The 27,240-nt window shown below is 51.9% G+C and overlaps 1 protein-coding gene across 1 annotated transcript in view; it reads right to left on the reverse strand.

Moving 5' to 3' along the window:
- Window positions 1-928: 928 nt before the first annotated feature.
- LOC146049819 (transmembrane protein 87A-like) overlaps window positions 929-27,240 on the reverse strand; it is a 34,521-nt gene continuing 8,209 nt past the window's right edge. Inside the window, exons 2-7 of the mRNA XM_083166455.1 lie at window positions 11,236-11,296; window positions 4,012-4,100; window positions 3,005-3,121; window positions 2,366-2,410; window positions 2,180-2,224; window positions 929-1,666 (exon numbers count right to left, since the gene is read on the reverse strand). Of these exons, the coding sequence (XP_083022581.1) occupies window positions 1,385-1,666; window positions 2,180-2,224; window positions 2,366-2,410; window positions 3,005-3,121; window positions 4,012-4,100; window positions 11,236-11,296 (639 nt within the window). The 3' untranslated portion in view covers window positions 929-1,384. The remainder of the gene's footprint in view (window positions 1,667-2,179; window positions 2,225-2,365; window positions 2,411-3,004; window positions 3,122-4,011; window positions 4,101-11,235; window positions 11,297-27,240) is intronic.

The raw sequence follows: 27,240 nt of genomic DNA on the forward strand, positions 1-27,240 counted from the left end.
TTTCAGTGGTGCCATGTACTGGAATACCTCCCAGCATGTCCCTCTCCAGGAGGAACACAATGCTCCATATCTCCCAGCATGCCCCTCTTCCAGGTGGAACACAATGCTCCATACCTCCCAACATGCCCCTCTCCAGGTGGAACACAATGCTCCATACCTCCCAGCATGCCCCTCTCCAGGTGAAACACAATGCCCCATACCTCCCAACATGCCCCTCTCCAGGAGGAACACAATGCTCCATATCTCCCAGCATGCCCCTCTCCAGGAGGAACACAATGCTCTGTTCCTGCACTACCCTTTCAACTTACGGTTGCCATCACCTGCTTTGAACAAGTTAATGACCCTTTCAGACATGCGACCCGGCATTTACCCAGCATTTTGTGCGCCGGATCATTTGGCCGGGTGCAGTCTGACCCCCTTTCACACAGCAGCAAATAACTGGGTTAAAAACGGTCAACCCGGAAATTTGCTGAAAACACGAGTTATTTGTGTAGTATGAAAGGGTCTACCTGGGTCAACGACCCTGGTAAAAAGCAGGGCCAGTGACGTGAGATTTAAGACCCAGGTAGACCCTTTCACACTACACAAATTACCGGTTACAACTGCCTCACCCAGCAGGGGCCGATTGGCCGCTGGGAAACCGGGCCATTTCCCGGTGGGCCGGACCGGATTTTCCCCTGGCTGGGCTGCCCACCGTGCTACCAGGGCCGGTGCTGGCGTCATCCTATGCGGGGAATATATGTGGCGGCCATATTTGTTTTAGGCTATGCTGCCCTTCTTTGTGACCAGGCTTTGGCAGCTGCAGACTTCAGCATGGCGGTACGGCGGATGAAAGCTGCTGCAGCGTGGAACCTGAAGCCTGTTCAGTAGCGCCCACCACCCAGACAGTAGCGTTACCACCGCCCAACCCCCCACCCCTGGACCCTTTTCAGTCAGTATAGCAATGACTCACCGGGGAAGCCGGGCACAAAGCTGGAGGAAGAGCTCACACCCACTCAGCTGTAGGCTATATCCTGCTCTGACCCCTATAAACGGAGACCAAGGCGCACTGGAGAAAGTCTAATAGGAATAAAACTAAGAGCTTTCCTAAACGTACCCTACTGCAAAGACATTATATATATAAAAAACGGAGATCCGGCTGAGGTAGGTGGCGTTAGAGGGGCAATGCTTTACACTTCGTGCTTATACTCCCATGCCAGCCCCTCTACACCATTGTCAAGAGATGCCGTGTCCCCCAGGTCAGATGACAGAAAGAAAAAACGTCACTAAAATGACTTCACAGTCAGAGTGGCTGCTGGGTTTTTTGATGACTCATAACGTGCACATCGCTGTCATCCCCAGAGCTTCCTGTAAACCCACTGAATTCCCCATTGTGTTGGAAAGACTAAACAGTGTTGGTAACATCTGGCAGAGTGTGTGTGTCTGAAACAAGGTGGGCAGCCATATCAATTCTTCCAGCAATCACGCTACATCGGCAGCGACGGTCCATAGAGGCGGTCTTACTGGTTAATGAAAGGTCTGTAGCGCTTGTAGGTACAGCTGGACCTGTGGCCGGATCGCTCTTTGTGTTGGGGCCGGGATCTGGAGTTGGTGGTGTGTAGAATACCACATGCACAATGAAGATGTACGGGCCGTCCTGCCATGTGCTTACAGCTGCATTCTTCACCTGGTTAAGGAGAATATGGAGAGTTTGTACACACACCAGATACCTGAGGGGGGATTTACCAAGTTTGGCGACATATAATGCAATAACCAACCAGCTCCTATCATTTAAAAAAAAAAAAAAATTGTTTGAAGCTGATTGGTTAGTGCGTCATCTCGCAAAGATTTTGTTAAAGATTCTTCGGTACTTATGTATTATCTGGGCTCCCATGTTAAATGCACCCCATTTTTTCATACCCCTACTATCCAACTACGCATGGAGTTGATTTTATATAGTGTGGCGAGCGCAGCGAGCCACCGTGCCCGAAGCGTGGCGAGCGCAGCGAGCCCCGCGAGGGGACGCGGTCTCATAAGAAAAACGGGAGCCCAGATATTACATAAGTACCGATTCTTCTTAAAATTCCAATATATTAAAAACTATGGCCCTGGTATACAGTAGACGAAGGGGGCTCACGATCCTCGGAAATATCAACCATTTTAGCGTAGAATAGATTGAATTTGCATTTGACCGACGTACCTCTTTGCCAGGACACACGGTCACGTTGGCCATATAATCATTCTTCTAGAAAAAACAAAAACAGCTGTATAAGTCTGTAATGTCATATTATATACTGTAGAAATAGATCTTTAGGCTTCTGATGAAACGTCAAAATGAACACAGTGCAACGCCCCGCCCTGTGGTGAATAAGACGATGAAACGCACCTCAGAACCGTCATCTATCATTGGAGGACTTTCCTTGCAATACTCCTAGAAAATAAACAAAAACAAGTGTAGAAATTTGTAAATGCATCGAGCTCATAATACTGTGTTTAAGGGGTACAACTTGCACACCATGGCTGAACAACAAGGAGGAGGGATCACAATACACCGCTATGAGAGGGGAGGAGATCATGGTGAATTATTCCGAGGGGGGGTGTATGTGTGTGGAGGGGAGAGCAATACAGAGTTGTGTGTCCCTAATGAGAAGATGAGGGATTGTTATGGACCAATACCTGTGAAAGGGAAATTATGTGACCCTAGAAAGGAGGGAAAAACAGTATGTCCGTACCTAGTAGGTGGTGGTGTGGGGTGGGCAGCCATGGTAACGTGTGTCACTACAGGAGGGGGGGGGGGGGCAAAATGGGTCACAATACAATAATCCAGAAGATGGAGAAATATTTTTTTTTTTAAAGTGACACTACAGCAAGTAGAACTTTCTAAACAATAAATCACTGCATACCCTTCGCAATGCCTACATCGTCATATTACCCAACACCCCCCCTACCCCCAACAAAAAAATAATAATATGCATTATATTGATCTGAGTTGGATCTATACCAATACATCTATACATAGGCTTACCTGTGGTTTGGTGTAGCTGTCACAGGGCACCGTGTGGGTGTTTCTGGCGTAGGAGCCTGTCCAGCTGGTCGGTTTGGGCTTTGGAGAGACGGTAAGATAATTCTTTACGTTCTCTTCCTGTAGAAACACATATGAACATTACTGCTGTGACATAGCGGTGTATAGGTGGCGTGTACATTGTATACATAGGGGTACATTTACCAAGATGGGAGTGGACCATAACAAGATTCTACTTTTAATTTACTTGGCACCTTCTGGAAGATAAAAGACAGAATCTGATTGGTTGCTATGGGTAACCTCCCATATTCAAAAGAAATCCCATCTTCGTAAATTGACCCGATATATCCTACTATATAATTACAGCCAAATCCGCATGGAAGGCAGACGGGACCGTAGTACGCTATTTCTTTACAGAGAACAAAAAAAACGCCCAAGGGGTTCTTGAATTTGCCTAATTTTAAATATTTTTAAAGTAATATAGAAAACTGTAAGTACCGGTATTTAGATGTGTTTTACTTTGTGTACAAACCCGATTAATCCCACACCAGTCATTTTCATGAAGGATTTAAATAAAAAATAAATAAATTAAAAAGCCTAATTTCTTCAATATCTCGCTCTAACGTAAAATAAACTGATTTTATTTTGGGTGTTTTATGATGAGTTGCCTCCACTTACTCTGAATTACAAAAAGTTCTACATGTGGGGTACTACAAGGACCTAACTGGAAAATACAGAAACATTTGATGTGCGTTAAAACATCGCCAACTATTGGAAATCCTTACAAAATGGCGAAATATTAAAATATAGCACATAAGAGAAAATAAGGAGAATAAATAAAAGTAAATTGCTCAAATTCAAGTACAGTGGTTGCTATAAGAGGAGAAACGGACACTCCCATCACAGTGATGGAGGCGACAGGAGTCACATGACTTGACCGCACCCATCCGGATCCACCAATGACCACAGTTTCAGGCTGTTAAATGAGGATATCCCGGTGGACAACTCACCCTAAACCCCGAAACTTCATTGTAGCAGTTGCAGTGGCGCAGGTACCAAGTGATGTTCATGTTATTGCAGGTCTTTTGGCTTCCTTCAACTAAAAGAAAGAAACAGAAGGTAAGAGAAACCGCGCACCACAGCCACATCAACGCTTCAGGGCTTATTACAGACGATGGCTGCTAACTACATGTAAACGGTATTTGATCCTAGGTATCATCTTCCTTCCCTACTTTATCCGTCACTTTGCCTTCTTAGCGGCTGGCCCCACTGTTCTATGTGAGGTATTATAAATTGGGATCACCGCTGCTATTACTACAGACATATTGACTGGTAACATTTAATTTGCTGTCATCCCTTGAATCTTGGTTTCAATGTAACACGATGTGATACGTTCACTTACTATCGTCATCATTTTTTTTATAAGACGCCGCAAGGTATCCGCAGCGCCCAATTACAGAGTATATCAACAAATCGCCCAAAAAATAAAATCAAACAGTGACTTACAGTCCTAGACAATGTAGGGCAAGTACAAGGTATATAAACTTATCTGCAACGTCACTGAAAGGAGTATCGGGGTGGCAGAGAACCAAGGCATTAGCCGCGGTCATACTATGGAGTAGAAGATTGTTTAACTAAGAGATGAAAGCATGAGGGAAGATTAAATGTAAGCTCTTACGGGCAGGACACAGGAAATTATATGTATGGATATCTATCAGTACATTTCTCAAGTCTACTCTGACACACGTTTGTAGGTCTTGCAAATTCTTGAAGGGGGGATTTAATCCCTTTATCAGTAAAAACACCGCCCTCATCCCCTCTATAACCCAGTAGCTGTCTACAGACTCCAGGTTTTCCCCCCAGTGCTCATTGGCATTAACAGCTTGTTTCATGGACAAGTCAATGGGCTGTTTTTAATGTTTTCGGCGAGGGGGATTGTACGGCGAGGATGGCTTTTCCATGCAGTCAAAATCCCTCATATCCCGTATTTAATGTATGACCCAAAACCTTGCCATGAGAGGATGGCAAAGATCCCCTTAAATGGTGGGGTCTGCCGCAAGTCTGACACAGCGAACAGGCGAGGTGGAAACAGTGAGTGAAGGGGAGTGGGTTGAATACGCTGACGGTGAGCTATCGGCACTTCCCACCGTCAGGGCACTGAATATACCCCAGGGTATTCACCATCTGCGCAGTCTCTGGCTATGACTGTTGCTGCTACAAGGTATAAACAAGGGGAAATCCCACCCGAAGATATTGTAATCTAATTTTTCTAAACCACAAAATGTGGGTTTTATGCAAACACATGAAAGCTCTCAGATTCGCAGTGTTCAAAAACAGGATTCTGTAACACCTCTGGGTGTGTGGTCTAGACTGCTGGGAGTCTATATTGGCACAAAACACAAAGCTTGGTAGATCTTCTCATGTAAGTGAATCTATGTGGCAGAACCCTCCCCCCCACACACACACACTATGTGCACACTGGGGTCTACAGAAGTCATCACTATCAGTGTGCACCAATCCCATACGTAATGTAAAGGTGCCCATACACTAGTAAGATTTATCTTCAGATCTGGCTGGTTGGAACAAAAACATGGTTATGGATGAGTGACAGTTTGTCAGGTTTCCAGCATTTCCAAGCAAATGGTCAACTGTCATTTGCTCTCATCCATAACCATGTTTTTGTTCCAACCAGCCAGATCTGCAGATAAATCTTACTAGTGTATGGGCACCTTAAGACATCCACCTAAAACCAAGCACTGCAATATTGCGAGGAGACCCACAATATATCCTAGATGTAAATTCAGAGCTGGCTAAAAGGAACATCAGAACTAACAACTGTCAGGATTCATGCAAACAGAACCACTTTAAGGAGCCTATAGTCACATAAGGGGACTCTTAAGAATTCACTGAATTCATTATTAACCAACGAATCTGATAATGCACTGGGCTGCAGTTATTGGAGGTTTAGATCACAGAGCCCTAAATTAGATTATATATAGGGTTCATTCTAGCACCCTGCATTTTTCAAAACCAGTGCAGTTCCTCTTCCCTGTCTGGAGTGTTGTTCTCTACTGTGGTCCGTCTAGCACAAGTTTGGTCTGCATATCAGTCCTGAAATACAGACCACACTGCTAGAAGCACTAAAGCAAAGAGGTAGGTAAGAGGAACTGCACGGGTTTTGAAAGATGCAGGTAAGGACGAACACTATAAAACACTAAGGCCCCTATACACTACAGCGATTTTGGGGTGATTTCACCCATTTCTGACAGATCGGGCTGAGAAATCGGCTCAAATAGGATGTGTATGACATGCCATCAGGTCCGATGCGTGGTCGGCCCTGCAGGCAGGTCAGACCTCAAACTTTGACCTCCCTCCCTGTGGGGAACAGGAGTCCCCTGCTGGGAAGGTCCCGGGCGGCTCGTGGGGGATCGGGTGGCCATACATCCCAGTAGCGTATGGCCAGCTTAAACAGAATTTATAGCTCTGGTGACCCGAGGATCATGGCAATATTTGTACTAATTATAACAACTTAAACCATAGTGATCAGCTGATTAGAACACCGGCTTCTAGAAGTGTCAATTCTCAAGGACAAAATGACTGAGGGCCGTATTCACTGAGGCCAATTCGCCATGTTTCATTGCGAATTTGTGCTATTTTCACTTTGGAAGGTGATTTTGTGTGTCAGAAAGCGAATCACCCTATTCAACGTGCACTTTCCACCGTCTGCGAACAGTGAATGAGACTTCCATCTCCCTGCCTGCCACCGGCTCCCTGTGGCGTCCGCCGCAGGGGTCAACATTCGCCGTCAGGGGCAGCGAGCCCCTGACTCCCACTAGTATGCAGCATTGAATACTGTGTCAGCGAGGGCCGGCAGCGAAGGCTCCAGCCCTCCGGAACACGGCGACTGTGCAGCGAATCCTAAACAGGATTTGCTGCAAAGCGCGATTAAAGTAATTGAATACTGCCCTAAGTGTCACATTGCAATACTGGAATCAGCTGCTATAGTTAGTGTTAGATCATTAATGAGAGCATGCATAATAAGAGTCAGAAAACATTACTACATACGCAATTACAGCCATGCGAGGACGCGGTACACCTTGACGGTGTCAGTGTTGATAATCGGGACAAAATAAGTGAAACGCTCATGTTGACATTTTGACTGTCGACCTTAGCCATGTTGACCTATTTCATGCGTCGAACTAAGGCCGGTCTACCTTCAGTGGTCGACCCAATGGCCTACACCGGTCTGCTCTCCTTTTGGTTATAGATCATTCATGTGAACTTCAATAATTAGATCTTTGAGAGTTTACCTTCATAGTGAAGTTATAAGTATACGGGAAGTGCTGTAAAATACGAGCTCACCTGGAGAGTGAAAAACGAAAAATAACCTAAGGCGCTGCGGCCAGGAGAGTAATGCCCCTTTCAGACTGCACATATTACCCGGTATTTGGCCTTTTTTTACGGTTTCAAAACAGTAATATGAGCGGTCGGAAAGGTCCACTCTGAATTTACCTTTTCCCAAAAAAAAAACAGGGTCCTACCCGTTTCAGACTCGTTTCTTTTTGCCGTCTGAACGGGTCTGAAACGGTATTTAGGACCCTGGCAGTAGTTAGCACAAGCTGGTCCCACTCTGTGCATAACTAATGAGTGGGACCCAGCGCACTGAATATTTAATGAGCGGGTCCCCACCCCTGCATATGGAATGAGCGGGTCCCCACCCCTGCATATGGAATGAGCGGGGCAAGCTAGTGCAGTGAACATTTCATGAGCAAGTCCCCACTCATTACATATGCAGGGAGCGGAGGCCCGCTCATTAAATATTCACTGCACGGAGCGGGTACCGCTCATTCTATATACAGAGGTGGGGACCCGCTCATTCCATATTCACTGTGCTGGGTCCCGCTCATTAGATATGCACAGAGTGGGACCAGTGCCATGTCATGTAAATACCGGCTTTTAGAAGTGCAGTCTGAAAGGGGTTTAACCTGCTTTGACCCGTTTTTTTTAAACGATTCAAAAACCGGATCAAAGCAGGTTTTGCGGTGTGATAGCAGCATACTGTAATTGAGTTACCTATATAATATGACATAATCAAGCAGCTGTTAGTGGATTGCCATACACAGGAAACAGAAATACGTATAGTGATGCTTTCAGTGTCGATTACCAAGACTAAGGGGGAAACTTACTCAAGCGTGTACAAATGAAAAGAGTTGGAGCCTATAGCAACCAAGGAGATTCTATAATTTCTCTATTGCAGCCTAGAAAATGAAAGGTAGAATCTGATGGATTGCTGTGAGTAACATCACCACGCTTCATTATTAGACGCTTCCCCCATAATGTCACATAATGCAGCAGCTCTGATCATGGTAACGGCCTGCACCTGTCACAGCCTGTTCCCCTTTCCTGCCCAGGAGACAGGAACTCACAGAGTGCAACAGGTGCCGGCCGCTAGAACAGACATGATCAGTGTAATAACATTTATTGGTAGCACTGTGATATACAGTATAACCACCAATTAATGATAAGTACACTCAGATATAGGCAATAAAAAATTACAAAAGAAATATGAGGGATAGTAATACTGATGTAAGAAAGTAATCCCAGAAATACACATGGATTACGTCGGCTCGCCATGAAAATTCAAAAGATCATAATTAACACCACTTAATAACCCTAAGCCCCGCCGACACCGGTTATAGCACGGGAGCGCATAAAATCCCGGGTCTGTAGGTGGTGTAAAAAGTACGACCTGGGTAACCAACCTAGCCGGGTGGAACACAAGTTCAACCCGGATAGGTGTGCAGTGTAAACCGGTAACCAGGGTCGATTCCACCTGTGACCCGTTCACTGCAATTGAAAAGCCGGCACTGGGAGATGCTCTCATCTAGCAGAACCAACTCAGGCCCCGCCTCCGATGACATCACCTGCCCGGCATTATGTCGGAACTCCAGTCTGAAAGGGGTCACAACCGGCTTCGAGCCAAGTCCAAAATCCCAGGTGGCACCCTGCTGGTGTAAAAGTGGTATAATTAACCCACCTAAAAACAAGGCACAGATGCAATAGCCCTCTTCCCTCATATGCCCGTGCCCGCATCAGGAATTGTGTACATCGGTCCAACCCAGGAGAGACCTGTGCACAGAGGTTCAGCGCTGGTGCTTGGAGAGGATATCGTACCCAAGTGCCAGCTCTTACTATGCTGGAATCGGGACCCTGCTTGCCGGCAGAGATGGATTCTCAGGTTACTGGACCCGGATTGAGCAGTTTAACAATAAGAAAAATCCCGTGTTCATACGAGCAATAACCTGGGATTTTCAGGCCGGTGTGAAAGGGGTATAAGTAGCACCCGTTGAAAGCCTGCTTCCAAAATTGTGTCATTTTACAACAGCTGGGGAGGCAGGCCTGCTTTGTGTACCAAATATCCTTGCATGGTCCGTACGGTCAGCGGGACGGACTTTAACAGAGAATGGGGCTTTGTAATTACAGAAGGCTTTCCCAAAAGTAGCAATTATACTAAACAGTTTCACCACAGACGCCAGAACCAGTTCTTCATTAATGCGGTTATGTACGCTCCTAATACGGACAGGATTCAATTGGAAAAAAACGGGAATAGTTGGATAAATTTGTACTGCAATAAACAAAAACAATACAAAAAAAAATGGTAAAAACCAACTTTTTTTATTAAAATAAATACTAAAATTAAGTTTGGGATACAGAAAATAAAAATAAAAAAGTTGTTTTGTTGGTAATTTGAGGGCTTTTTTACAAGCAAATATGCCTGTATTAATGAACTAATTAAGCTAATTGGAGGCTTCAAATTGTTCAATTAGTCACTAGGTGGAGGGTGTCCAATAGAATTTGGCAGGGATCCGTACCTTTTTATCTTAAAAAAAAAAAAATTTTTTTTTTTTTTTTTTTTTTTAGTTGTACCCGCTCTGTGACTGGGAGACCACTGCTGCGGAAATTTCTATAGAAATTTTATTTTTGCCAAACATTTAATTGTATAGTGAAAAAAAAGGTTTACCGAAAAAATATCACATTGACAATCGAATATGCCCCAATCAGGACAGACCAAAGTTGTAAGCTTCCTAGAACATTTTGGTCCATCCTGGGAGGTCATAATCCAATCAGGACCTTCACCTCCAATTGGTAACAGGGATTCAAAATATCTGCTAAAAAGTCCCTAACATTTGTTATATAAAGTCAAAGAAATGTTATGTAAAAAAAGATATTTCCTACATAAAAGTAAACATTAAACAAGGCTGGGCAACACCGGCCCTCCAGATGTTGATGAACTACACATCCCAGCATGCCTTGCATCAGTTTCAGCATGGCCACATAGCAAAACTGATGCAAATCATCCTGGGATGTGTAGTTCATTAACATCTGGAGGGGCCGGTGTTGCCCAGCCCTGACATTAAAGGTCATTATGATGAATACATTTTCACAACTATTTTGACAAATTCACTTGGCGCCCAAAGAGTTAAAACAGAGTAATACTCCTTTTCCACTGCTGCAAAACCCTGGGTTATTGCCGGGTCTACCCAGGTCATGACTCCGTGTAAAAGAATCCATGAAAAATAAACTGGGAAGGGTTAAGGGTGCAGTGTAAATGGCTCGATCTGGGTTATCGAACTCAAATTATTGAATAAAAAGTTGCTGATTGGCTGTGTATGCAGAGGCCCGCCTTCAGAAGTGAGTGACATGCATGCCAAACCCAGTTTCAGTGTAAATGGGGCTGACACGAGAATAACCCAGGTCCAAGGTGCATTGTAACAGGATCGGACCAGGGTTGGGACCGTGTCCAGAAAACTAGGTGGTTATTGGTTGATAAACGGTATAAGCGGCAGGAAAAATTATTGAAAAATGTCAATAGTCTGATCTACCATGTTCAGAATACATCATAATCTTCCCTATTATGAAATGTATACTTTATTTCTCCTATCCACACTGTTCTGCTCTGTTCCTTCCATACAAAACAGGATGTGAACGAGAAAGATAAACAGAGGGAACCTGTTTGACGGGTGAAATCTGTGCTTGGAGCAGTGACCATTTATCGCCGAGCGCACTGCCTACACAAAACTGAAACCTATTAGGATATGAACACAGCCTCCCCGCTCTGACACCCAGGTGCGGCAGGTACTGTAGCGTCTCACAACCGCTGCATGTATATAAAATAATGCATTAGTGTCTCAGTACATACAGAGATCCTCACTTCAAGGGAATCTAGCTCTTACAGTTGATGGAGATGATGGAGTCTCGAAAAAGTATCTTCCCAAAGCTGAAATATGTCCCATTCTAAAAGAAAACATAAAAAAGAACCAATGTTAACATGACAATAGGCAATAATAGTTTTAGAATGAAAGATTATAAATGCAGGTTTTCTTTCCCATGTTACCTAGCATAATACTACTGTAGTTTGTGCAACTACTGGTCGACATAAAGCAACAATAGACAAACTGCATAGACAACTGTAAGTGTAGTGTATTTATGGTAGGTGTATGCAAATGTAGAGCTACACAGTACCTCGGAAACCACCGCAGTACCCAGATCTGTAGGAACAAGTACTATGTAACATGTTGCAGATAAGATATAACCCACAGGAACAGTATGTAGCTATCAAACATTAACAAGGTTCTGTGCTGGTTTCCAGGATCCAATTACTAGTCCCCTATGCAACATACTATGCACACAATTTGGTCAGGATCAGAGAATCTGGATTTTTTGGTACTTGTTTCCTAGCACGGCCACAACGATCATGATCGTGGTCATCGGGTGTAAAATCATGGGCATCGCATGCACTAAAAAATCGGGCCCGCGATTTCCCCATAAAGAACAATGTTAAATGCCTCAATTTACCCGCGATGACCACGATTTCCCATAGGAAACAATGTGAAATGGCTCAATGTAACCAAATTATCATAGGAACAATGGTAAATGGCCCAAAAACACCCCTGAACATTGAAATGTCCCCTCAAAAGTAGTTTACGCCACCCCGCGATCAACGTGAACCCGAAGCGTGGCGAGTGCAGCGAGCCAGCGAGGGGCGGCGGTACGCGTCCTCCGACCTTTTCATACCCCCACTATCCACGTCGGCGTGGAGTTGAGAATAGAATAGTGTGGCGAGCGCAGCGAGCCACCGAGCCCGAAGCGTGGCGAGCGCAGCGAGCCCCGCGAGGGGACGCGGATACCTCTGAAGCCCGCGAAGGGACGCGTTTACCTGTGAAGGTATCCGCGTCCCCTCGCCACGCTTCGGGCTCGGTGGCTCGCCACACTATTCTATTCTCAACTCCACGCCGATGTGGATAGTGGGGGTATGAAAAGGTCGGAGGACGCATACCGCCGCCGCTCGCCACGCTTCGGGTTCACGTTGATCGCGGGGTGGCGTGAAATACTTTTGGGGGGACATGTCAATGTTTAGGGGTGTTTTTTGGGGTTTCTGGCCCATTTACCATTGTTCCCTATGACAGTGGTTCCCAAACTTTTTTGAATCATGGCACCCTAGAGCATCAAAGTATTTTCAAGGCACCCCTAGGCCAAATGCTTCTTATCGAGAAATTCAGAAAAAAAATATTAAATGAAGTGCAGTGTGGTTATATGTCCCAGTTATCTGGCGAGGGACAGGATTTGCTTCTGTTTGTCCACATATATTATGATTGGCAGCCACCAGCACTGGTTTTGCCTGTTACATTGACCATAAATAATATGAATTGATCCTGGTCCACCAACCCAAGGCACCCCTGCAAGTGTCCTGAGGCACCCCAGGGTGCCTAGGCACACAGTTTGGGAACCACTGCCCTATGATGATTTGGGTAAATTGACCCATTTAACATTGTTTCCTATGGGAAATCGCGGTCATCGCGGGTAAATTGAGGCATTTAACATTGTTCCCTATGGGGAAATCGCGGCCATCGCGGGTGGACCATTTAAGCATTTTTTGCCGCATACGACCCGACCGACGCGATTTTCACTGTTTTCAATGCATTTCAATGGAAAAATCATGGGGCATCACGTCGGTCGCGTCGCAGGCCACTAAAAATTACACCCGATGGCCGCGATTGTGGCCGTGCTAGGAAACAAGTACCGATTTTTTTTTTTAAAACAGGTTTAACCCCTTCAGTGGTGGAGCGCTCCCCACTGGGCGAGTTTTTACTGGGGAGCGCATCGAAGAAAAAAAAAAAACACCCACCGCTGTGTCCCCGGGTCTGGGCAGCGCCTGCTGAACCGTCAATCAGCCACTGCCCGGCCTGCGGCAGCCTGGCTTATCATAAGCCAGCGCCCCAGGCTGTAATAGAAATACCTAGCCGAGGTATATCCCAGAGTACAGATGTTCTTAAGGCCACAATACACTATGCGATTTTGGGCCCGATTCAGGCGGATCGGGCTGTGAAATTGGCCCAAATCGCATGTGTAGACATCACGCCCGACCAAATGTGCATCCAGGTGCGCATCGGATCGGAATCGAGAGGTCGGTTTCTAACCAGTTTGTTTAATCACTGTTTCAAATTGTAAAGCGCAACGGAATCTGCTGCGCTATGTAAGACGCTGTAACAGAATCTGCTGCGCTATATAAGACGCTGTAACGGAATCTGCTGCGATATATAAGACGCTGTAACCGAATCTGCTGCGCTATATAAGACACTGTAACGGAATCTGCTGCGCTATATAAGACACTAACGGAATGTGCTGCGCTATATAAGACACTAACGGAATCTGCTGCGCTATATAAGACGCTGTAACGGAATCTGCTGCTCTATATAAGACACTGTAACGGAATGTGCTGCGCTATATAAGAAACTGCAAATAAAAAATGTGCAGCAGGGAGCCGGGCGGGGGACACAGAAGCGGCGTACAGGGGAAGCTGGAAATATTTCTGCGGTGGGCATCTGACAGACATCCGACTACCTATGTAAGATAGATATATGGGTTAGATGGATCAATTCTAGGTTGAGCAGGGAGACTGAAGAGTAAGGGGGTCTCACAGGTGCCCAGTGCTGAGCGAGCTGCCTAAAGACAGATCACTTAGCACACAATGCTGCGCACACACACACACACACACCCACAATGTGACCTGAGCAGCGCTTGGTCTATGCTTTTATAGGCAAAACAAGCACCTGACTAGTGTTCATTCTAGCACTTTCCATCTTAGTGCTTATAGCACAGTGTGGCCTGTATATCAGCACTGATATGCAAACCAGACCTGTGCTAAAAACACCACAGCAGACAGCGTCACCCCAGGCAGGGAAGAGAAACTGCATGGGTTTTCAAAGCTGGCGGGTACTAGAATGAACACTACTGATCTGAGCAGGGCAGACTGTGCATGCACTGCCAATCTCTGTGGGCGATGTAACACGTGGGCTCACTATAGGGTGATCATGCTTCAGTTCTAATGGTGTGTACACACTGTGAGATTCCTATTGCTATTCGACTGCTATACAATCTTTGCTAACTCTGTACTTATTTTACAAATCATGCAATCTACATTCGATTTTCACTATATAGTCAAAATCTCATGCTGGATTGTACCGTGTGTACACAGCGTACGTGATCTAGTCAGATGGCTTAGAAATCAGGCTTAAGTTACCAATGTGTATGCCCATTTAGACTACTGCTTTTATTATGTATTTTGCTCTGCACATTATACGGTTCCTATGTGTGCTGTATGCTATGTCGTTATAGTGTACTTGTTATTGTTGTTACTTATGCAGTATCTTATTTCAGCATACCATGACTTTTTATTAGCGAATGTATTGTATATTCTTTTAATTGTATTTTATAAGTGTGCAAAATGTGCTTTTCAGTTTTTTCACTGTTCGTGCGAATTTCAATAAAAAAAAATTACAAAGCAATATCTAAAAAAAAATATATATATATATATATATATATATATATATATATATATATATATATATATATATATATATATATATATATATATACACACACACACACACACACCTCCTGTGTGTCTGGCACTCCCCGCTTCTATATGCTCGGGTTCCGGTGCAGATGCTGTAACACATCATTGACCATACTAGAGCAGCAGTGACAACCATGAAATACTGTATATTAAAATAAGTGGCCAGTACTAGTATTTCACTCCTTTGGTGCTGCAGGACCCTTTCAATGGTACCCCACCTACATCCCTGTAACCAGACACACATGCACCTGTACCCCACCTACATCCCTGTAACCAGACACACACGCACCTGTACCCCACCTACATCCCTGTAACCAGACACACGCGCACCTGTACCCCACCTACATCCCTGTAACCAGACACACGCGCACCTGTACCCCACCTACATCCCTGTAACCAGACACACGCGCACCTGTACCCCACCTACATCCCTGTAACCAGACACACGCACCTGTACCCCACCTACATCCCTGTAACCAGACACACACGCACCTGTACCCCACCTACATCCCTGTAACCAGACACACACGCACCTGTACCCCACTTACATCCCTGTAACCAGACACACGCACCTGTACCCCACTTACATCCCTGTAACCAGACACACGCACCTGTACCCCACCTACATCCCTGTAACCAGACACACGCACCTGTACCCCACCTACATCCCTGTAACCAGACACACGCACCTGTACCCCACCTACATCCCTGTAACCAGACACACGCACCTGTACCCCACCTACATCCCTGTAACCAGACACACGCACCTGTACCCCACCTACATCCCTGTAACCAGACACACGCACCTGTACCCCACCTACATCCCTGTAACCAGACACACGCACCTGTACCCCACTTACATCCCTGTAACCAGACACACGCACCTGTACCCCACCTACATCCCTGTAACCAGACACACGCACCTGTACCCCATCTACATCCCTGTAACCAGACACACGCACCTGTACCCCGCCTACATCCCTGTAACCAGACACACACGCACCTGTACCCCACCTACATCCCTGTAACCAGACACACGCACCTGTACCCCGCCTACATCCCTGTAACCAGACACACACGCACCTGTACCCCACCTACATCCCTGTAACCAGACACACACGCACCTGTACCCCACCTACATCCCTGTAACCAGACACACACGCACCTGTACCCCACCTACATCCCTGTAACCAGACACACACGCACCTGTACCCCACCTACATCCCTGTAACCAGACACACACGCACCTGTACCCCACCTACATCCCTGTAACCAGACACACGCACCTGTACCCCACCTACATCCCTGTAACCAGACACACACCCCTGTACCCCACCTACATCCCTGTAACTAGACACACACCCCTGTACCCCACCTACATCCCTGTAACCAGACACACACCCCTGTACCCCACCTACATCTCTGTAACCAGACACACACCCCTGTACCCAGACACGCACCCCTGTACCCCACCTACATCTCTGTAACCAAAAACGCACCCCTGTACTCCACCTACATCCCTGTAACCAGACACACACGCACCTGTACCCCACCTAAATCCCTGTGACCAGACACACACGCACCTGTACCCCACCTACATCTCTGTAACCAGACACACACACACACACACACTCACCTGTACACCACCTATATCCCTATAACCAGACACACACACATCTGGCCAGGCAGTGGTACCCCAGCCATCCACCTGCACCTGTACCCCACCTACACCCCTGTAACCAGACACACACATCTGGCCATGCACCTGCACCCCATCTACATCCCTGTAACCAGACACACACATCTGGCCATGCACCCCCACCTACACCCCTGTAACCAGATACACACATGGACATGCACCTGTACCCTTAGCCATGTTGCCGGACCACACGTGTAACGGTAGATGCTAAATTATAGTGGGCTAAAGGACCTGTGATGACGTCACACCCACGTGACCCGTAGTCATCAGTGGGCGGAGTCAGTACACTGAGCTCCATTTCCTCCTTCCTTTCCTACTGCAGGCAGGAGCTCTGAGCAGCATGTGCTGCAGACTGGGTGTGAGACATCCCACGTGTCAGGTACACATACACCCAGCGGCACCCCCTCCACTCTCACCCGCCCAGTGGGCATCCCCCACGACCCCCGTTCTTACCACCACTGCCCCCACACTGTCCCCCCTGCGCATACTGCCCCCACACTGTCCCCTCTGCGCATACTGCCCCCACACTGTCCCCTCTGCGCATACTGCCCCCACACTGTCCCCTCTGCGCATACTGACCCCACACTGTCCCCTCTGCGCATACTGACCCCACACTGTCCCCTCTGCGCATACTGACCCCACACTGTCCCCTCTGCGCATACTGCCCCCACACTGTCCCCTCTGCGCATACTGCCCCCACACTGTCCCCTCTGCGCATACTGCCCCCACACTGTCCCCTCTGCGCATACTGCCCCCACACTGTCCCCCTGCGCATACTGCCCCCACACTGTCCCCCCCTGCGCATACTGACCCCACACTGTCCCCCCTGCGCATACTGACCCCACACTGTCCCCCCTGCGCATACTGACCCCACACTGTCCCCTCTGCGCATACTGCCCCCACACTGTCCCCTCTGCGCATACTGCCCCCACACTGTCCCCTCTGCGCATAATACCCCACACTGTCCCCTCTGCGCATACTGCCCCCACACTGTCCCCTCTGCGCATAATACCCCACACTGTCCCCTCTGCGCATAATACCCCACACTGTCCCCCCTGCTGCGCATTATACCCCACACTGTCCCCTCTGCGCATACTGCCCCCACACTGTCCCCCCCTGCGCATACTGACCCCACACTGTCCCCCCCTGCGCATACTGACCCCACACTGTCCCCCCTGCGCATACTGACCCCACACTGTCCCCTCTGCGCATACTGCCCCCACACTGTCACCCCATCAGCGTCCCCCTGTAGCGGCCGGGCTGACCTCGACTGAAGGAACCTGTCATGCAGCCCTGGGACTCCATACCTGGGATGCCATCCCCCACCGGGCCCCGGGGGCCCCCCAGCAGCATACTGCCCCCACACTGTCCCCCCCTGCGCATACTGACCCCACACTGTCCCCCCCTGCGCATACTGACCCCACACTGTCCCCCCTGCGCATACTGACCCCACACTGTCCCCCCTGCGCATACTGACCCCACACTGTCCCCTCTGCGCATACTGCCCCCACACTGTCCCCTCTGCGCATACTGCCCCCACACTGTCCCCTCTGCGCATAATACCCCACACTGTCCCCTCTGCGCATACTGCCCCCACACTGTCCCCTCTGCGCATAATACCCCACACTGTCCCCTCTGCGCATAATACCCCACACTGTCCCCTCTGCGCATAATACCCCACACTGTCCCCTCTGCGCATAATACCCCACACTGTCCCCTCTGCGCATAATACCCCACATTGTCCCCTCTGCGCATAATACCCCACACTGTCCCCTCTGCGCATAATACCCCACACTGTCCCCTCTGCGCATAATACCCCACACTGTCCCCCCTGCGCATACTGACCCCACACTGTCCCCCCTGCGCATACTGCCCCCACACTGTCCCCCCTGCGCATACTGCCCCCACACTGTCCCCTCTGCGCATACTTCCCCCACACTGTCCCCTCTGCGCATAATACCCCACACTGTCCCCTCTGCGCATAATACCACACACTGTCCCCTCTGCGCATACTGTCCCCTCTGTGCATGATACCCCACACTGTCCCCTCTGTGCATGATACCCCACACTGTCCCCTCTGTGCATGATACCCCACACTGTCCCCTCTGCGCATTATACCCCACACTGTCCCCTCTGCGCATACTGCCCCCACACTGTCCCCCCCTGCGCATACTGACCCCACACTGTCCCCCCCTGCGCATACTGACCCCACACTGTCCCCCCTGCGCATACTGACCCCACACTGTCCCCCCTGCGCATACTGACCCCACACTGTCCCCTCTGCGCATACTGCCCCCACACTGTCACCCCATCAGCGTCCCCCTGTAGCGGCCGGGCTGACCTCGACTGAAGGAACCTGTCATGCAGCCCTGGGACTCCATACCTGGGACGCCATCCCCCACCGGGCCCCGGGGGCCCCCCAGCAGCATACTGCCCCCACACTGTCCCCCCCTGCGCATACTGACCCCACACTGTCCCCCCCTGCGCATACTGACCCCACACTGTCCCCCCTGCGCATACTGACCCCACACTGTCCCCCCTGCGCATACTGACCCCACACTGTCCCCTCTGCGCATAATACCCCACATTGCGCATAATACCCCACACTGTCCCCTCTGCGCATAATACCCCACACTGTCCCCTCTGCGCATAATACCCCACACTGTCCCCCCTGCGCATACTGACCCCACACTGTCCCCCCTGCGCATACTGACCCCACACTGTCCCCCCTGCGCATACTGCCCCCACACTGTCCCCTCTGCGCATAATACCCCACACTGTCCCCTCTGCGCATAATACCACACACTGTCCCCTCTGCGCATACTGTCCCCTCTGTGCATGATACCCCACACTGTCCCCTCTGTGCATGATACCCCACACTGTCCCCTCTGCGCATTATACCCCACACTGTCCCCTCTGCGCATACTGCCCCCACACTGTCCCCCCCTGCGCATACTGACCCCACACTGTCCCCCCCTGCGCATACTGACCCCACACTGTCCCCCCTGCGCATACTGACCCCACACTGTCCCCCCTGCGCATACTGACCCCACACTGTCCCCTCTGCGCATACTGCCCCCACACTGTCACCCCATCAGCGTCCCCCTGTAGCGGCCGGGCTGACCTCGACTGAAGGAACCTGTCATGCAGCCCTGGGACTCCATACCTGGGACGCCATCCCCCACCGGGCCCCGGGGGCCCCCCAGCAGCATACTGCCCCCACACTGTCCCCCCCTGCGCATACTGACCCCACACTGTCCCCCCCTGCGCATACTGACCCCACACTGTCCCCCCTGCGCATACTGACCCCACACTGTCCCCCCTGCGCATACTGACCCCACACTGTCCCCTCTGCGCATAATACCCCACATTGCGCATAATACCCCACACTGTCCCCTCTGCGCATAATACCCCACACTGTCCCCTCTGCGCATAATACCCCACACTGTCCCCCCTGCGCATACTGACCCCACACTGTCCCCCCTGCGCATACTGACCCCACACTGTCCCCCCTGCGCATACTGCCCCCACACTGTCCCCTCTGCGCATAATACCCCACACTGTCCCCTCTGCGCATAATACCACACACTGTCCCCTCTGCGCATACTGTCCACTCTGTGCATGATACCCCACACTGTCCCCTCTGTGCATGATACCCCACACTGTCCCCTCTGCGCATTATACCCCACACTGTCCCCTCTGCGCATACTGCCCCCACACTGTCCCCCCCTGCGCATACTGACCCCACACTGTCCCCCCCTGCGCATACTGACCCCACACTGTCCCCCCTGCGCATACTGACCCCACACTGTCCCCTCTGCGCATACTGCCCCCACACTGTCACCCCATCAGCGTCCCCCTGTAGCGGCCGGGCTGACCTCGACTGAAGGAACCTGTCATGCAGCCCTGGGACTCCATACCTGGGACGCCATCCCCCACCGGGCCCCGGGGGCCCCCCAGCAGCATACTGCCCCCACACTGTCCCCCCCTGCGCATACTGACCCCACACTGTCCCCCCCTGCGCATACTGACCCCACACTGTCCCCCCTGCGCATACTGACCCCACACTGTCCCCCCTGCGCATACTGACCCCACACTGTCCCCCCTGCGCATACTGACCCCACACTGTCCCCCCTGCGCATACTGACCCCACACTGTCCCCTCTGAGCATACTGCCCCCACACTGTCCCCTCTGCGCATACTGCCCCCACACTGTCCCCTCTGCGCATACTGCCCCCACACTGTCCCCTCTGCGCATAATACCCCACACTGCCCCCCCTGCTGCGCATACTGCCCCCACACTGTCCCCCCCTGCGCATACTGCCCCCACACTGTCCCCCCCTGCGCATACTGACCCCACACTGTCCCCCCCTGCGCATACTGACCCCACACTGTCCCCCCTGCGCATACTGACCCCACACTGTCCCCCCTGCGCATACTGACCCCACACTGTCCCCTCTGCGCATACTGCCCCCACACTGTCCCCTCTGCGCATACTGCCCCCACACTGTCCCCTCTGCGCATAATACCCCACACTGTCCCCTCTGCGCATACTGCCCCCACACTGTCCCCTCTGCGCATAATACCCCACACTGTCCCCTCTGCGCATAATACCCCACACTGTCCCCTCTGCGCATAATACCCCACACTGTCCCCTCTGCGCATAATACCCCACACTGTCCCCTCTGCGCATAATACCCCACACTGTCCCCTCTGCGCATAATACCCCACACTGTCCCCTCTGCGCATACTGACCCCACACTGTCCCCCCTGCGCATACTGACCCCACACTGTCCCCCCTGCGCATACTGACCCCACACTGTCCCCCCTGCGCATACTGACCCCACACTGTCCCCCCTGCGCATACTGCCCCCACACTGTCCCCTCTGCGCATACTGCCCCCACACTGTCCCCTCTGCGCATAATACCCCACACTGTCCCCTCTGCGCATAATACCACACACTGTCCCCTCTGCGCATACTGTCCCCTCTGTGCATGATACCCCACACTGTCCCCTCTGTGCATGATACCCCACACTGTCCCCTCTGTGCATGATACCCCACACTGTCCCCTCTGCGCATGATACCCCACACTGTCCCCTCTGCGCATGATACCCCACACTGTCCCCTCTGCGCATGATACCCCACACTGTCCCCTCTGCGCATGATACCCCACACTGTCCCCCCCTGCGCATACTGACCCCACACTGTCCCCCCTGCGCATACTGACCCCACACTGTCCCCCCTGCGCATACTGACCCCACACTGTCCCCCCTGCGCATACTGCCCCCACACTGTCCCCTCTGCCCATAATACCCCACACTGTCCCCTCTGCGCATAATACCCCACACTGTCCCCTCTGCGCATAATACCCCATACTGTCTCCTCTGCGCATAATACCCCACACTGTCCCCTCTGCGCATAATACCCCACACTGTCCCCTCTGCGCATAATACCCCACACTGTCCCCTCTGCGCATAATACCCCACACTGTCCCCTCTGCGCATAATACCCCACACTGTCCCCTCTGCGCATAATACCCCACACTGTCCCCTCTGCGCATAATACCCCACACTGTCCCCTCTGCTCATAATACCCCACACTGTCCCCCTTGCACATACTGCCCTCTCCTGCACAAAATACCCCCATACTGCCCCCCTTGCGCATACTACACCCACTGCTCAAAATGCCCCCACACTTCTCAAAACACCCCTGATGGGGCTACTCCCATGCGCTTCTCACCCCCTGTGGCCCCCCCCCCCACTTACCTGGTCATCCTCCCTGCTTCTTACTCGACCAGGGTTTGCCCCTCCCCCCCCTAACCTCTCTCCTGTCTGGTTGGCACCCCACCAGCTTCTCGCCCATGTGGCGGCACCCCCCCCCCCCTTTACTTACCCAGGCACCCCACAAATCCTCTGCTTCTTTCCCATCTGACAGCATCCCCACCAGCACCTCACCTGGCAGCACACATCCCCCTTCTTACCCTGTGGCGACCCCTTCTTCCCGCCCGACGCCCCCCTCACACCACCCCCCACTTTACCTGGTGTGCCCCCTCCCCGCTTCTCGCCTGATGGCACCTCCTGCCCAGCGGGCACCCACACGCTTCTCACCCATCCGGCAACACCCCCCACGCTTGCCTGGCAGCACACTCCCACTACTTACCCAGGCACCCCAAACCCCCTGCTTCTCGCCCATCCAGTGGCATCCCCTCACTGCTTCTACCTTACTTACCCAGGTGCTCCCTCCTCCTTGCTTCTCACCCGCCCGGTGGGCACTCCCCCCCCCCCCCCCCCCCCAACGGGTCATCCTCCCTGCTTCTCACCCACCTGGTGGGTATCGCACGGGGGCTCCAACGTGGCCGCCATACTGTCCGGCTGTCAGCACCCCACCAGCTTTTAACCCAGCAGCATACCCCCTTTTTACCCTGTGGAACCCCCTTCTTCCCGCCCGACGGGCACCCCCCCCTTTCTTACCTGGCATGGCCCCTTCCTGCTTCTTGCCCAACGGTACCCCCCGCGCTTCTCAACGCTCCCGGATGGCACCCCGCCGTTCTCACCCCGCCACCCCCTGTACTTATCAAAACACCCCTGGCGGGACTATCTCTACGCTTTAACCCCCCTCCACGCGCTCCTCACCCCCTGCGACACCCCCCTTACCCTGTCATCCTCCCTGCTTCTCAGCCAGGGGCTCCCCCCCCCTTTCCTCTCTCCTGTCCGGTTGGCACCCCACCAGCTTCTCCCCGGGCAGCACCCCCCACGCCCCCCCATTCTTATCCTATGGCACCCCCTTCTTCCGACCCGACGGGCATCCCCTCCCCTCTTCTTTCCTGGCATACCAACTCCCCTCTTCTCGCCATACAGGATCTCCTAGTCCGCGGCTACCCCCCGCGATTCTCACCCATATGATGGCAACCCCTCCCTTCTTACCCAGGCACCCCAAACCCCCTGCTTATCTCCCCTCCAGTGGCATCCCCCCTCTGCTTCTACCGTACTTACCCAGGCATCCCTCTTGCCTCTCACCTGCACGGTGACGCCCCCTGTTCTTACCCTGTGGCACCTCCTGCTTCTCACCACCCACATCCCCCCCCCCCCCCCCCGCTTTTCACCTGTCTGGCGGTCACCCCACCACCCTCCCGTGCTTCACCCGCTCCCACCCGGCAGGCATCTCAAACCCCCTGCCTGCTTACCTACTCGGCGGCATACCCCCTAGTGTTCCCGCTAGGCTGTTTTAGCGGGGCGCTGCGCCCTGCCCGATTTTTACAGGGCAAAATGCGCCCTGCCCTGCTAGCAGCGCCCCGCTAAAACAGCGTGGTGCCTGCCCTGGCTGTGTGCACGGGGAAGCGCAGCGCCGCCTTAGACAGCGATTCCCAGCGCCTCCCCGGCAGCACGGTAACTTCGGTGGTGCCAGCCCCGCCTCCTTTAGTGACGGCGCCGGCCGGGCCCGCCCCTTTTCGCGACATCGCGGCCCGGGCCCGCCCCTTTTCACGACGTCGCGGCCCGGGCACGCCCCTTTTCGCGATGTCGCTGCCCGGGACCGCCCACAATTGTGACGTCGACGAGCCCGGTCTGCCCCCCTTGCGCTGCGGCGCCCTGCCCGCTCTCATTTCTAGAGGGAACACTACCCCCCTTGCACTCCCTGCTTCCCACCAACCCCCACTTCTCACCTGTCTGGCTGGCACCCCCCCAGCTTCTCAACCGGTGGGCACCCCCCACCACTTCTTGCTTCCTGTTTCTCACCCCATGGTCCTCACCCGGTGGCAAGCTTCTCCCCAAACCGCCTGGTTCTTACCCTGTGTGGCACTCCCGTTCTCACCCGGCGGCACACCCCCATCCGCTTCTCACTCTCCCTGGACACCCAACAGCTCCTCCTCCATCCAACACCCGGCGCCTGCACCCTGCCCGCCCCCTCCATGCATCTCCCACCTGGTGCTAGCAGCCTGCACACACAGCGTCCTCCCCATATTTCACACCCAGCACCAGCAGCCTTCCTCCTTCCATTTCACACCCGGTGCCAGCAGCCTTCACACCCACAAAGAGTGCTGGGACTCACTTTTACAAAATTGGTGGGTCCCCGGGATGCGCTGTTCTATTGCACAGCAGGAGAGCCAGGGGCCAGCTGTGCACAGTGTTCTGCCCAGCCGCAAAGCAGGAGAGCCCAGGGGAAAGCGTTGGTGAAAGGGAACCCCACCCACCAATGCTGGTGAGAATGGGACCTGCCTTCTCTCCCCATTTTGTCTTGCCCCCTCTTGCCTTCTTCACCCTTCTTTTTCTCCCCGCCCACCCCGTCTTTCCTTTTTCCCTCTTCCCTACTGCTGACTTTTTTTCTCTCTCTCCTCTGCTCTCTGCCCCCTCTTTCTCAACCCTCACTCTGCCACAGTCTTTCTCTCTCCTCCCCATCTTTCACCACGCTTCGTCTCTCTCCCTGGCACTGTCTCTTTCGTTCTCTACTTGACACCATCTCTTACTTCATCTGTAACCCCTTTCTCTCTTTGACACTCTCGTTTTCTTTCCCAGGCACCTTCTCTCCCCCATTCTCTCCCTGACACGCTCACTCTTGCTCCCAATTCTCTCTCTCTCTCCCTCCCTGACGTTCTTACTCCTGCTTGTAACTCCATCCCTCTTTTACTCTTCTCCCTTTCTCTGACACCCTACCCCTCGCACCTCTTTTTCCAAGAAGCCCTGTCCCTCTTTCTCGCACCCCTTGCCCTTTCTTGCTCCTTTCTTTTTTGCTGTGTTTCCCCAACACCCTCTTTGACATCACTCCACTCACTCTTTCTTCTGACCCCCTGAGAGACTGCACCCTCTCACAACCGATCACAGTGTTTCATTCCCCTTCCCACTGGCTTCACACCCAGTTGCAGTGTCCTCCCATTCTCCTAACTATACCCCACCTCCGGTCTCCCACTCGGCAGCAGTGTCACCCCCCTCTCTCCTAGTCACAGTAATCCCACTCAGTGAAAAATAAAGTGTGTGTCCCCGGGACCACTCTTTGTTAAGTTGGGGTCCTACTCCACAGTTTTTGGGTCCCATCACATAACGCTTTTGAGCAGTGGCGTAACTTCAGTGGGTACAGGGGGATGACACTGCTATGGGCCACGGCCGCTTGGGGGGCCCCATGGCCCTCGCAGGCAATCCCCTGCACCCTTTTTATTCTCCAGGCGTTTTTTATATTAATATTGCCGATCGGGCATGGCTGCTCTGCCAACCGACCGCCCAACCCCCCATTAATTACCTGCCCCCTCCCTTCAGTGGCTGCACAAGAGACCCTGCACTACCAGTGAGGATGATGGCACATGAGACCGGTGCCTGGGCAGAGGAGACTGCAGGTGAGGAGATCTGCTACACTACTGCTTGTACGGGGGGGGGCTCCCCACGAAACACAAGCACCTGCTCTTCCTCACCACCCTTCTTGCCTCTCCCTCCTTCTCCTCCTCCCCAACACTGCCTCTATCCCCTCTGTCTCACCTGCCTCTGTGTCAACCCTCCCCTCTTTTTTTGCTGACTCCTCAACCCCTTTTCTCTTTTTTTCCCCCTTCTCTTCCGTGCTCTCGCTTGTCGCTCCCCTACTGCCTCTCTCTCCTCTCTTTCTGTCAGCAATATCTCTCATCTCCTCTTTATTTCTCTCTCTGCCCCTAGTCTTTCTCCTTTTTCTCCTTCCCGCTTTTTTGCTTTCCTCCCTCTCTGATACTCACAAAACACTGCTGCCTCTCCCTCTTATTCCTCTCTCACTGCTGGCTGTGAGTGGGGCACTGCTGCCTCTCACTCTTATTCCTCTCCCACTGCTGGCTGTGAGTGGGGCACTGCTGCCTCTCCCTCTTATTCCTCTCCTACTGCTGGCTGTGAGTGGGGCACTGCTGCGTCTGCCAACTGAACTAATGGGCCCTACACACGTAGCGATATTCAGACACTTTTTGAACTTTACTAAACCGCTCACAAAGTGGCTGAATATCCCTGTGTGTGTAACCCACACAGCGATATGAATGTGCAGCCCCGCGGAACCCTAATGAATAACAGCCCTGCCTGTAAATTTAAACTGATCGCCGAAGGTGTCAGCCCGGCCGGTCACACAGCCACCTCGTCCCTATAATGCCTCAGGTACCTGGCCGCCCAGCTCTCACTGTCTGCCTGCAGCAGGAAGCTCTGACCAGTGGAAATTTCCTGTCTGGACTCTGCAGCATGTTTCAGACGGCTGGTGGGTGGCATGCAGTGGTCTCTGGCAGCGCAGGGTTAGGCCAGGTAGCGCTGGTGGGCAGGGGGTCCCTGCGGCGTATGTAAGATTATTGGCGGTGTCCCTGCAGAGGATTGGAATTACTAGTTCCCATCTGCCGCAGGGACCCCGCCGCTGACTTCACATATGCTGCAGGGACCCCCTGCCCTCCAGCGCTACCCGACCCTGTGCTGCCGGACCCCGCTGCATGCCACCCACCAGCAGGCAGGGGGTCCCTGCAGCTTATGTGAGATCAGCAGCGGGGTTCCTGCGGCGGATGGGAACTACTAGTTCCCATCTGCCGCAGGGACCCCGTGCTGACTTCTCATACGCAACAGGGATCCCCTGCCCGCTAGCGCTAACCGCTCGAAGAACCCCTCTACCTCTAAGATGCCCTGTGCACCTCTTCCAAGATGCC

The sequence above is a fragment of the Crinia signifera genome, chromosome 12 (genome assembly GCF_055691185.1).
Source record: "Crinia signifera chromosome 12, ASM5569118v1, whole genome shotgun sequence".
Classification (NCBI taxonomy): Eukaryota; Metazoa; Chordata; class Amphibia; order Anura; family Myobatrachidae; genus Crinia; species Crinia signifera.